At 42.5% G+C, this 13875-nt stretch overlaps 1 protein-coding gene across 1 annotated transcript; it reads left to right on the forward strand.

Annotated features, from left to right (window-relative positions):
* The first annotated feature begins 635 nt into the window (after positions 1 to 635).
* LOC149450519 (E3 ubiquitin-protein ligase TRIM11-like) lies at positions 636 to 11657 on the forward strand. Its single transcript, XM_089691857.1, has 3 exons — positions 636 to 2205; positions 6842 to 6971; positions 11516 to 11657. Exons 1-3 carry the CDS (start codon positions 636 to 638, stop codon positions 11655 to 11657), a joined length of 1842 nt encoding a protein of 613 aa, XP_089547983.1.
* The last annotated feature ends 2218 nt before the right edge of the window (positions 11658 to 13875 follow it).

Below are 13875 nucleotides of genomic sequence, written 5' to 3' on the forward strand. Positions count from 1 at the left end.
CAAACCCAAAAGCTGGAGTCTTAAATAGGTTCTGCTTCTGCCTGACCCAAGATGGTCGCTAGGATCACATGGGGCACCAATGTCCAATCAGACAAATATCTCCCTGTGACTGCAGGAAGTCATAGAGGAACCAAGTTCCTCACAACTTCCTTCCCCTTCTGCATTGCCACTTCAGTCAAGCGCCACCTGCAGTGGGGAGTACAGACTGCACCTGCCTAGATGGGGTGACTACCACCATTACTCTCTGCATGTTGGGGTGTTGGTGCAATAATGAAGACATGTTTTGGGGGTACACAGGCTGCAGTATACGCAGTGTATAGTGTGAACTCAGACTCTATAGAACCAAATCCCTTTTCAGCATCATGTAGTCACCTCCACTTCCCATCTCAATGCACTTAGTGCTCCTCACTTCTCCCAACATCCGTCTTTCCCTCGTTCTCTGTCCTGCAATGTTGGGAGGTGCGATTATCATGACTACTGCAAATAAAAGCTTCTTCCTCCTGTACTCTGATCTCCGTGTCCTATAATACTCACCCAGTACAGCCTCACCCTGTGTAGGAGGGTGTCACCCCTCCTCCACTGCATTCCTCTCGGTGTCAGAGACTTTCAGTTTCGTTTCTCTTCTGCTCTCAGCGATGGCGTCTTCTGCTCTGAGAGCTGAGCTGGAATGTTCCGTCTGTCTGAACATTTATACCGATCCTGTGACCCTGAAATGTGGACACAACTTCTGCCGGCTCTGTATTGATCGTGTGCTGGATACACAGGAGGGATCCAGAGGATATTCCTGTCCTGAATGCAGAGACAAGTTTCCGGGTCGTCCTCCACTGCAGAAGAACATGAAACTACGTAACATAGCAGAGAATTTCTCATCTGCTCAGCCAGGTCAGGAGGACTCCAAGGTCTTCTGTACTTACTGTGTGGAGTCTCCTGTACCTGCTGTTAGATCCTGTCTACACTGTGAGGTTTCTCTGTGTGATAAACACCTGAAAGTCCACAAAAAGTCCCCAGAACACATCTTATGTGACCCCACCTTGTCCATGGAGAGCAGGAAATGCTCCGTCCATAAGGAAGTCTTGAAGTATTTCTGCACTGAGGATGAGACCTGTATCTGTGTGTCTTGTTGTCTGATTGGAGAACACACAGGACATAAGATGGTGTCACTGGATGGGGCTTCTGAGAAGAAGAAGGAGACACTGAGGAACGTTCTGCAGAAACTTCTGACAAAGAGAGAGGAGATGGAGGAAAGAGTCCAGAGTCTGCAGGAACACAGAAGGAAAGTAGAAGAAGAAGAAGCTGGTGACACTGAGAGAGTCACTGCCCTGTTTATAGACCTCAGGAGACGTCTGGAAGACCTGGAGAAGAGAGTCCTGAGGGACATCTCCGGGAGGGCAGAGCGGGTCTCCATCTTCATCCGGGATCTGGAAATAAAGAAGGAGGAGCTGTCCAGGAAGATGCGTGACATTGAGGAGATGTGTAACATGACGGATCCACTGACTGTCCTACAGGAATCAGACACAGGTGACTTGTGTTATACTGAGGATGGAGATGATGAGGACAGAGAGAGACATGAGGAACTCCTCCATGATGGAGGGGGGCTGGATGTGGCGGGGGTCTTACACACAGGTTTATCTGATATAATAACAGGGGGAAATGTATCCTTCTATATACAGGAACCTGCAGACATATTACTGGATGGAAACACAGCTGATAATTATCTAAAGATATCAGATGACGGGAAAACTGTATCCAGGTCAGATATAGACCAGAATTGTCCAGAAACACCAGAGAGATTTCAAGATTGTCCTCAGGTGATGAGCAGTCAGAGGTTCTCCTCAGGGAGACATTACTGGGAAGTGGATGTCGGGGGGTCAGAGAGCTGGACAGTCGGGATGTGTTACCCCAGTATAGACCGGAGAGGAGGGGGGTCAGAGATTGGATGGAATAACAAGTCCTGGGGTTTGGACAGGGAAGGTGATCAGTATGCAGTGATACATGATTATGATGAGACCCCATTACCCCCCAATCCCTCCAGTAACAGAGTCAGGATATATCTGGATTATGAGGCCGGGCGGATCTCCTTCTATGATCTGTGTGACCCGATCCGACACCTCCACACCTTCACCACCACCTTCACTGAGCCCCTCCATGCTGGGGTATATGTATGGGAAGGTTGTATAAAGATAGGTGGGGGGAGGGGGGGGGGATGTGAGAACTCCGCCCACAGTCTGTTGATGTCAGATGAAGAATTGGAAATAATTTTATATTCACCCAATAGTATATAGAGGTGGGCGGGGCTTCCTGAAAGTTTTTGTATTATAAATAAATGTGAGATTTCTCCTCTGTCACCGATCTCTGTGATTGGGTAGAATTTCTGTCCAATTACTGGAGTCACAATAACATTGGTCCTAATGGTCAGCGATGATGCGATCTATCTATCCATTGACAATCTGACAAATTACTTAATTTTTAAGTTATCACAGTGTATGACACCAGACATCTCCTCTCTGCCCCTCCCCCTCCTCTCTGCCCCTCCCCTCATGTGGTCCCTCTGTGTGCGGTGGCACCATGATCAGTCATAGAGGGTGCGGTGCAGTCACTGTGATGGGATAGGATGGGATCTCCTTTCCACTCTTCCCCTTCCCCTACTCTTTGTCCCTCCCCCACTTGGTCCCTCTGTATGGGGTATGAGACATAGAGGGTGGGGTGTGGTCACTGTGATGGGATAGGATGAAGCTACCCCCCCCCTCTTCTCTCTGTCCATCCCCCTGCTTCCTGCCCCTCCCCCATGTAGCCCCTCTGTGTGGGGTGGAACCATGATCAGACATAGAGGGTGGGGTGCGGTCACTGTGATGGGATAGGATTAGGTCACCCCTCCTCCCTGCCCCTCCTATCCTCTCTGCCCCTCCCCCTTCTCTCAGCTCCTCCCTCTTCTCTCTGCCCCTCCCCTCCTCCATACAATGTATACTACAAAGAGATGGAAATAAATGTAACAATCTGAGAGGAAATATATGAAGACGTCTTCTACAGATTTACTACTGAAAGAAATAATCTGATGTACCAGAGAGCCCAGACTGTGTTTCTTAGTCCCCGGTCACAGCGGTGCGACTCGTCATGTGAGTTGATAGTTTCTCATCACATGACAAGTCGCACTCTATTGCCCACAATGGAAGCGGTCATACCGGTACAAATCCCCCTCCATCCGAGTCGCACCGATTATGAAAGTTCTTCCTGCACTACTTTTTCCAAGTTCAGCTGCGACTTGCATAGACTTGTATATAAAGTCACACAGATGTCCTGCAATTCGCACCTGAAGTCACACTGACATCCGACTTTGGAATCGAGCGACTTCAAGTGACGTTTCCAGATTACAAAGTGGGATCCAGTGGGACTGAAGACTTAGTTTGTAGGCCGAGTGGGTCAGGATTAGATCCCCGGTCAGGTGTTTCCTATCTGGGGCTCCAATAGAGAGATTTCTCCTCACTTCCTGTCCCGGTGACAACATTTTTCTAGACAGGAAATGAGGGGAACTCTCCAACAGAAACACAGAGTGAAATAAGAATCCTATGTTTAGTGGAGTAAAGAAGGGGAAGGTTTGGGGCCCCTGTCAGATCTTTCTATGTCTGTGTCCCTGGTACAGATTGGCCCTCACTCCTTGTCCCAGAGCCCCCTATAGTAGGAAAAGCCAGCCGGGGTTCTCCTCCTTCCCCACACCATCCACAACTAGAAATCAAGTCTTTGTCTTGGCATGGACTGTAATAGAACATCTCCTTCATTCACCTACATATGTAAACGGGGTTCCCACCACACATGTGAGGTATCACCACAAACGTTACAACAAGAGCAATGATGGCGGCTCCAGACCTCCTCTGTAACTCTAAACTGGTAACCCCTAAAAATGTTTAAATCCTCACTTATGGAGATTTTAAAGTTCCGTAGTTTGGTTGCCATTTTACAGATGTGCGCAATTTTAAAGTGGAACATGTTAGGTATCTATTTACTTGTTATGTCACCAAAAACGGGTTATATATTGTGTGTTTTTTTCATTAAAATTCATTAAAGTGTATTATTTCCCAAAAGATTGCGTTTGAAAAATCGCAGCGTACATACCGTGTGAGAAAAATATTGCATCACCCACCATTTTATTCTCTCGGGTCTCTTCTTAATATATATATAATGTTTAGGGGTTCTAAGTCTTTTTCTAGTAAAACAATGGTGATTGGTACATGTAGGGGGAATGTGAGAATCGGTGTGGGGGGGCGGGAAGTCGTGAGGAAACGATGTTGGATTCTATGAGATATTGGAAATCGTCTTTAGAGATGGAGGACATGGATGTTCTGAATCTATCTCTGCTTTCATCTTAGAATTCTCCTCTTTCTAGTACTTGCCGTGTTACACAAGATAGCTATGGAAGGGGGCTCCTTCCAGCATTTCTATGGAAGAGAAGGATCATCTTAGAGGGCGGGGCTAGCCTCGGCCCCGTGTTGGTCCCCCCAATAGAATTTCCTATCATGGTGTAGCGGCTCCCCTGGTGGTTTCCAGGTATCTGCAGCCACAGCATGGGCACTCTGACATTGTTGTATACAAATGTAGCAATCTATACATTTCTGTGTTTTCTTCATTTTTGGAACATTTTGTTGTGTTGATTCTTAAACAATCCTCCATTATTCTTCTCCCTGAAGAAGTGGATCCCAATCCAGGAAACGTGTCGAGTTCAGTCATAGAATACAAATGGGAGGAGTTTGTAGAAATGAATGTGTGGGGGTGGAGATGACCATACGTTCTGGAAATGGATACATTATGTACAAATAATGATGACAAATGGAGGTTATCTGAAAGCTTTGTTCTCAATGAATTTATAACTTCATGATTCTTCTGGAATAAAGTATATGAAATGGTAATATAATATATTTTGTGTGAGTTGTGCCTCAAAAATCCTTCCATTCCATTGACACATTCTCTATATACACCCCCACACCACAGTGCCAAGAGCCTGAGCCACTGTGAGCTTCTTGTGTGCGGGGACCTGGAGAAGTGCAGACCCATCGCTGGGGTGTCTGTGCCCACCCAAGGTTCAAAGTACTGAGAGGCTGAGAGGTCTCCTGCCATGACAGAACCCAAGGCTGGAGAGACCTGCTGCTGGTGTGAGTGCCTACACCAGAGCTGAGCTTCTGGGACCTGACTTCATAGAACTGCAGACTGCCAAGTGATCTGGATTGGATTTCTGTGTGCCAGGAGGGGTGAGCTGACCATCCGTGTTTATCCCAACATTGACATAGTTCGGGCAATAGAGACGGCTCTTTATTCAGCAACCCACTAGCCATCTACTGCACACTCTAAAAGGGACAGCTACATGTGCACCACCTTCAGAAGGGCCCTTTAGGGGTACCCCTTTGTCAGGAGCACATATGCCCGGCCACCATTGGGGCTGTATGCATGGAGTACACATGAGGACCTTTATTTTCTTGGTTTCATTGATGCCAATACTGTAACCCTGTTTGTGTCCATTATAATTTGGTATAACATTGTTACGGTTATAGGGCGGCCTATCGGGCATTGCCAATCTAGTACAGCATCTGTAACCCTGTGTGCTTGCTTGTTCATTGAGTTATGAAATATTTATCAGCATTGCTTTACTACATTCATCTAACCTACTCCAGTTGCTTGGCCTACTCTCTGTGTAGTGTCATAGAGTGGCAGCTTACTAACGCATGGGTTACACGGGCTCCAACCTACAACCGGGTGTGTCAGTGGGGACCAAGCAGCTCTAAGAGTCGTGGCAGAACAGAGGACCCGTCATCACCAGCGGCTCCTGCAGGTTAAGCGCTACAAAAGCAAGACAACAAATGTTACATCTAAAATATAAAAAGTCAGCAAAGAAATAATATTTGAAGGGAGTGTCAGATTTCCTGAACCCCAATCACATCTGTGGGGGACACCTTCTGGGAGTTAATTGAACCCATTTTCTAAGGCTAATAGAGAGATGGTCACATAAAGGGCATGGGGGGAGCGGGGGCTGGGCATTGCCGGGGGGAACATATACCAATGCAAAGAATGTTAAAAAAACAATATTCAGTTCACGGTGATACCTCACATACATGGTACAATCTTTGTTTACATACCGCCATTGGAGTGACGCTTGTGTGAATTTTTTTAAAAAAATTTTTGTTTTTTTTAATTATTTTTACACTGACCCTTTCATTTTTTTTTCGATCACAGGGAATGCTGTGATAGCAATATGCAGTGACAGGTACTCTTTTCTGAGAAATCTGGGGTCTATTAGACTCTAGATCTCTCCTCTGCCCTTCCATCATCTCATCTCACCAAGATCGCTGTGATCAGATGCTTTCCCAATTTACAAATGGCGCTGTTTATATTCGGCAAAACAGAAATGATGAAATGTTCGTAGCTTCAGATTTCTTAGACCATAGAGATGATTGGAGCCATTCTGGTCTCTGATCAGCTCTATGGTCAGCCAGTGGAACTGCCGGCTGCATTCTCGGATTCCCCTGTGGGACAGGAGAGCCCAAGAAAACCTTGGAAGGCGGCCTAAGGGGTGGTGGAGTCCCGTCCCGCTGCTTGTAAAAGTGATCCAGCGCCTAATTAATGGCTAGGATTGTTTTTAAATGAAAGCCGACCGCCAGCTGAAAGAAACTATCCCAGGATGACGTCTGTAGCTGAAGCCATCACCCCGGTATAACCACTCAAAGTCCTACACCGCACCAGTACATTGTTGCTCCATGTTGGATATATATGTACCAGCAGAGAACACAGACATACGATGAATCAGGTCTGTTGACCAATATGGCCGCCATTCATTCATTTCTGTAATGTCCATTTTGAGGGTTCGGCCCAAAAAAGCTGTACCAACACAACGGGGCGCTGCGAGCCGGATCAGACACACAGGACTCCCCAACCACGACTGCTGTGTCCGGCAGATACAGCGGAATGAAAATCCTGGTGAACGGGACCCGGTAATCATGTGATCACTATGTGATCACATGATCACAATGTAAGCAAAGCTGTTATGTATCAATCTCATTCATACCAGCTCTGCTTCTCTTCCTAGTGAGCTGTGATTGGCCCACAGCTGTCACATGATACAGAGGGCCAATCACAGCACCCTGTACCATATGACCAGCTCCAGCCAATCACAGATCACTATCCTGAGCTGTCATAAACCTAACTCCTTGATGACAGTTCATGAATGAGTTCAGTTCTGACAGCGAGCTTTGTATTGCAGGAGAAATGATCTTTATATCTCCTGTAAAGCAAAGTGTAAAAAATATCCCTGATCACCCCTCCCCCCCCCCCAGTACTACAATGTTACTATCCTAACATTGTACTATTCTGATAAAAGTATTTAAAAAAAAACTTTAAAAAATGTAAAAAAATAAATAAAATAAAAATGACCATATTGAGAATTTGTAATTTGTTTTTAAGGGTTTTTTTAACTACTTGCCAACTACTTTCCTGCATTTTGTGGGCGAGTAGCAGCTCTTGGCAAAGTGACGTAATCTTGCATCACTTCCTACTTTGGGGTGTGAACGTGCTTGCACCCCCCCGCTGCCCCCCCCAAGTCGGTCCAAGGGGAAACGAATGAACACAGCACTGAGTAAGCACTAAAATTTACACGCACACGTTCGATTAGCACATTTAACCCTTTGATCGCCCCTATTAACCCGTCACCCAGCCAGTGCCATTAGTACAGTGTCAGTATATAGAATGTTTCACTGATCTCTGTATTCCTGCCACTAGTGACATCAGATGACGTCAGGGTCAGTTAGCGCCCCTCCCAGTCAGGGTCAGTTAGCGCCCCTCCCAGCCAGGGTCAGTTGGCGTTAGATTGCCCGCACACCATCGCACTCACGCTATAGGTTGCTGATCACCCCCATTACTAGTATAGTGTTTGTACGGATCAATATAATGATCACTTACAGAACTATACTAGTGTTGGCTTAGTATAGTGTCCCCAAAATGCAGAGTTAGCAGGATGGGCCCCGTTCCCAGCCAGCACTAGTGTTTAGCCCCTCCGCTGTTTTTCACGGAAGATTTATACCAATGGATTGTGGGCCAAGGCAATTTATACACAGCAATACATGGCCGCCACCCAAATTCAGCTCTTGCCAGACAATTCACATGGAAACCTATCACAGCTTCTGAATTTAAAACTCTTTTGGGCCAAACCCTAAACATGGGCATTACAGAAAAGAATGAATGGCGGCCATATTGGTCCACAGACCCGATTCATCGTATGTCCGTGTTCTCTGCTGGTACATATATGTATAACATGGACCAACAATGTACTGGTACGTCACTGGACTTTGAGTGGTTATACCGGGGTGATGGCTGCAGCTACAGATGTCATCCTGGGACCGTTTCTTTCAGCCGGCAATCGGCTTTCATGTAAAAACAATCCTAGTGGCCAATTAGCTGCTGAATTGTTTTACAAGTAGCGGGAAGAGACATCCCCCTCTCCTGCTGCCTCCCACAGTTTTCTTGGGCTCTCCTGTCCCACAGGGGATATCTGAGAATGCAGCCGGCAATTCCATTGGCTGACCATAGAGCTGATCAGAGACCAGAATGGCTCCAATCATCTCTATGGTCTAAGAAATCTGAAGCTAAGAACATTTCATCATTTCCCTTTCACCGCACTTTAACAGCGCCATTTGTAAATTGGGAAAGCATCTGATCACAGCGATCTTGGAGAGATGAGATGATGGAAGGGCAGAGGAGAGATAGACCCCAGATTTCTCAGAAAAGAGTACCTGTCACTGCCTATTGCAGTCACAGGGGATACTTACATTCCCTGAGAAAGAAATAAAAGTGATTAAAAAAATGAAAGGGACAGTGTAAAAATAATTTAAAAAATCAAAATAACTAAGAAAAAAAAAGCATCCTCACCACCACGCACCTGCATGCGCAAGCGTTGACCCCGTGCCAGTATGTAAACAGCGATTGCATGTGAGGTATCGTCGCAAACGTCAGATTGAGGGCAGTAGCACTAGACGTTCTGTGTAAATATAAATTGGTGACCTATCATAAAAAACAGTGCAGCGCTAAAGGTATAATGTAGAATTATTAATAATGGTCCTTAAGGTAAATCAATATAGTGCAAATAAGATGTCCCCACAGTTCCGGAACGGTGATAGTGCCTTGTAACAAATAGAAGAATTGCGCACTCACCAGAAGTGCACTAATATAGTGCAATATATATAATATATCCTGGTGTCATCAGGTAAAACCATCTGGATCAGCGGTTAGAAGGGCTCTCCTCTCAGGATGGATAAGGTCCGGGGATACGGGTATTACTGCTCCAGATCAGAGTTCCCCTTTAGGGAACCAGCCGCCTGATGGTAACCAGGGAACCCAAAAGGATGTTTCTGTCGTCCTAGAGAAGGAAAATGTGGTTGCCAAAGTTACAAAGTTTGGTTTGGCAGCAGTGATGCACTAACCTTCTTAGAAAGCAGTGGATCTTTTTTTCAGCTGAACTGGACCTGCTCATGATCAGGACTAGCATTTATATAAAAAACTCAATATGGGCTTTTTCTTCTATTTTCATCTGATGATGTGCGTGGCACGTAACGCGTAAGGAGGAGCCTGCTCACGTCGTTGACGTCACGCCGTCGCAGCATCGTGGAGCTCCGGCGGCCATTTCACTCATGGGACGGTTAGTCTTACTTTGCCGTTTCCACTGCTTTGCCATTTCCACCACATCTTTTTATTGAATGCATCCTTGTTTTGCCTACCTAATAAATATTTACCATATTTTACTACACTATGGGCACCTCTTTGTTTTGACCCCGTGTGGGGAGTATTTTTGCTAGACACTCCTGTACCGAGCTTATCCAGAGAGGGAGTCTCCTGTCACCTGAGAGCAGCACCCACTTATCCCTAAAGGAGAACTCTGATCTGGAGCAGTAATACCCGTATCCCTGGACCTTATCCATCCTGAGAGGAGAGCCCTTCTAACCGCTGATCCAGATGCTTTTACCTGATGACACCAGGATATATTCTATATATTGCACTATATTAGTGCACTTCTGGTGAGTGCGCAATTCTTCTATTTGTTACAAGGCACTATCACCGTTCCGGAACTGTGGGGACATGTTATTTGCACTATATTGATTTACCTTAAGGACCATTATTAAGAATTCTACATTATATCTTTAGTGCTGCACTGTTTTTATGATATTTGTACTAAGGTTTTTTTTGGTTACCTTGAGTGTACAGCTGCTTAACTGAATAGCGCTCACTCTTATATTTTATTTCCATAAATTGGTGACCTGTAAAAGCTTTTAAAACATCGCCTATCGATAATAAAAATGTATGTACTTTGTCGCAATTTTAAAGCATGTCATGTTTGGTATCTATTTACTCGGCATAGCATCATCTTTTATATGTTATCAAACAATTTGGCAATATATTGTGTTTTTGTGCAATAAAAAGTGTATTTTTCCCAAAAGATTTGAGTTTGAAAAATCTCTGTGCATATACTGTGTGACGTAAAAAATTTTAACCCCCCATTGTTTTATTCTTTAGGGCCTCTGCTTTAAAAAATATATAATGTTTGGGGGTTCAAAGTAATTTTCCAGCAAAAAAAATGTTTTTCATGTAAACAAAAAGTGTCAGAAAAGGCTTGGTCTTCAAGAGTGGGTGATGTGGGGCACAAGGTTCTAATGTTGGCCCTGAAATGCCAGGATAGTAAAAGCCCCTCCCCCCTCCAAATGACCCCTTTTTAGAAAGTAGACACCCCAAGGAATTTGGTAAGAATCATGGGGAGTATTTTGCAGATCTCATTTGTTGCCACAAGTTTTTGGAATAAGAAAGAAAATAAAAATTTATTTTTTTTCTTTTCATTTTCAAAACCCTGTGACAAAAATGATATCTTTAAAATACTCACCATGCCTCTTATCAAATTCCTTGGGGTGCCTACTTTCTAAAAAGGGGTCATTTGGGGTGTTTGTACTATCCTGGCATTTTAGGGCCTCCGGATCTGTGATAGGTAGTGAGGAAGTGATATGAGGAAATATGCCCTTTGAAAGCCTGAAGGTGGTCATTGGATTTTGGAGGCCTATATGTAGCTAGGCTGCCAAAAAGCCTCTCACATGTGGTACCCCCATACTCTGGAGAAGTAGGAGAATGTGTTTTGGGGTGTCATTCCACATATACCCATGGCATGTATGAGCAATATATCATTTAAGTGACAACTTTGTGTAAGGAAAAAAAATGTGTAATTTTTGAAAAATTTGTGGCAAAAAATAAAATTTTCCATGGACTCAACATGCCACTTTACAAAATACTTGGGGTGTCTTTGTTTTTCCAAAAAGGGGTAATTTGGGGGGGGGGGTTAGATTTTAGACACATATAATACTTCTTTTAGTGTCTTGAGGCTATTATGAATGAAAGAGCCGTTGCAATAAAAACATGAAGTGTGATTTTATTCTATCACACAATGGCTTAAAATAACAATGTAAAGTGTATCATGAACAGTTCCATGTAGATAAATCTACTGTAGAAACATCAAGCAGAAGTTTAAAGGAAAGTCACCATTATTGTCATGGCTGTCTGACCGTGTGCACCTTCCATGTCCTCCTTGTCCTTCTCGAGACTTTGTGAAGAAGCCGGAAGTAGACAGAAGTGACAATCTTGTCTTGTAGCACCTGTTCCAGCTTCTCAGAATGTTCTCAGACGTGTGTGTCATTGTGTCAGTGTTAGTGTGAGTGTCAGCGTGTGTCCCCCTCAACTGTCCCTCATGGACCTTTTTATGAAGCGAATAAGTGTCATACCTTGAGAATCTTAAGACCTTCTATGGAAATCATTACTGCTTAGCAAAGCAATTTCATAGAAGAGAGCGGACGCTATATATGTGGAGATTTGATGGACAGGTACAGATGCTGATGTACATAATACTGTAAGCTGATGATGTAACCTCAGCTATTCATATTTAAATGATAATATAACTTTACAGTATATCAATGCATAATCACTAATCTATATATGTATCAATATTATAAATACAATATAAATACACACAGATACTATTAAAAATACATTAAGTAATAGTAAGTCTATAATGAGTCCTCCTAATACCCCCGACATTTACTACCAGAGACTTGTAACCAGCTATGCCTTAATGTAGCCTTCAGCTGGTTTAGCTGGTCTCGGCTTAACTCCTCATATTTTTCTGTCTCAGCTATAACTGAAGAATTACATAATATCATCGGTTTAAGGCGACAATTCACACATTTTAATATTAATTATGATTAATCATAAACAAATATTTTGCAAGCTTGCCATCAATATAAGTGCCGAATCATAATTTTGATTAATCAATTTCCTTCAAGTCCCCCTTATTATGATTAATCCATAATGAATTTATTAACCAATGCACACTTCATTCATGGCCCCCACACAGCCTCGTACCAAATGATCGCACATAACTGGACCAACCAAAGAACTTTCCTACTAAACTCTATATCTTATCTTCAGTTTCTCTTTCTATAAAAATTCTTAATCATAATGCTAATTTAAAATGATATATGATAATAGTAGTAATATAATAATAATAATAATAATAATAATTCAATGATGTAATAATAATTAAATAATGTAGTAGTATATTTCCATATTTGTATAATATTTTAACTCTCCGGAAACATACTTTCCATTCTAAAATGTATCATAAGTTTCTATTGCTCCTATAAGAGTAATATGATTCTTAACCTTTTAACAAAAGAAATTCTATTAACTGGAATAACTCTGTGAAGTTTTAACCAAAAAAATATTCAGTATATGAATATGTAAAAATTAAAATAATAATAATATTATTATCCTAATATAGATGTTAGAATCAGAATAAGAGAATCATCAAAAATGTTTATGTGACATATAACAATATTTTCAATAATAAATTATTTTATCACTAACAGTAAATAGATTTCCTCTTGATGAATCTTTTCTTCATCTAATGTCTATAAAATATCTTCTTTAAGTTCTTTAAAATTAGAAAATTTTTTGTTGAACGTGATAAAGCAGTCATATGTATGAAGTATTAAGTTCTTGTTCAATCTTCTTCCCATTAAAGATCTCTTCTTTAATATCCAAATTCCTTAACGTTGGCTTCATATTTGATTTTAGATGCCATTTCTGTAAAGAAATACAGTATCATTATTTTCGCACAAACATTACTTTATTCTTGCACCTTTTTTCAACAAATATGAAATATTATGAAACAATCAGTTTAAATTTGGAACGCATATGTGACGTAACATTACTTTATATTTCTTTTTACAGAAAACTTCTATGTATCAATCAAAGTCCTTGTCCTGTCTAAAATGACCTAAACTAAAATACAAAAGTAGTGTGATATTTAGGTATGACAGGACGCAATATTTCTTCATAGGTCATGACCCCAAAACCCCCGTTTTACTAAACAAAGAAAGGTTTTGTATCACCCCAGAGATGACAATGGACTATGCCTTTGTTGTCATCTCTATAAAATTAGAAATATGTGTAACTGTTGTCTGTGCTGATGTCATTATTCTGGTGTTTGACTGTTCTTCAGTAATACATGTTGTGCTGTGAATGTGAGGTAGAGACTTGTCTGATACAGCTGTACAAACATGTGTTGGTGTGTTTTCCTGAAAATGGTTTCCTGTTACATCTATCACAATGTGTTTGGCTAACAGTGCTCTTATCCACTGAGGATACCTTTCACCACATTCTCTGAATGTATCTTCCTCAAGAATTCTTCTTAGTGAACTGTCAGTGTGTAATATGATCCTGTGTGACTTCACTGTGCTTTCTGATGCTTTCATTGCATAAAAGACACTTAGCGGTTGTTGTACCTCTGATGTAAAAGTTTTTTCCAATGGT

This window comes from Staurois parvus, unplaced genomic scaffold (genome assembly GCF_062004578.1).
Source record: "Staurois parvus isolate SC_StPar_1 unplaced genomic scaffold, SC_StPar_1.0 ptg000573l, whole genome shotgun sequence".
In the NCBI taxonomy this organism is placed as follows: domain Eukaryota; kingdom Metazoa; phylum Chordata; class Amphibia; order Anura; family Ranidae; genus Staurois; species Staurois parvus.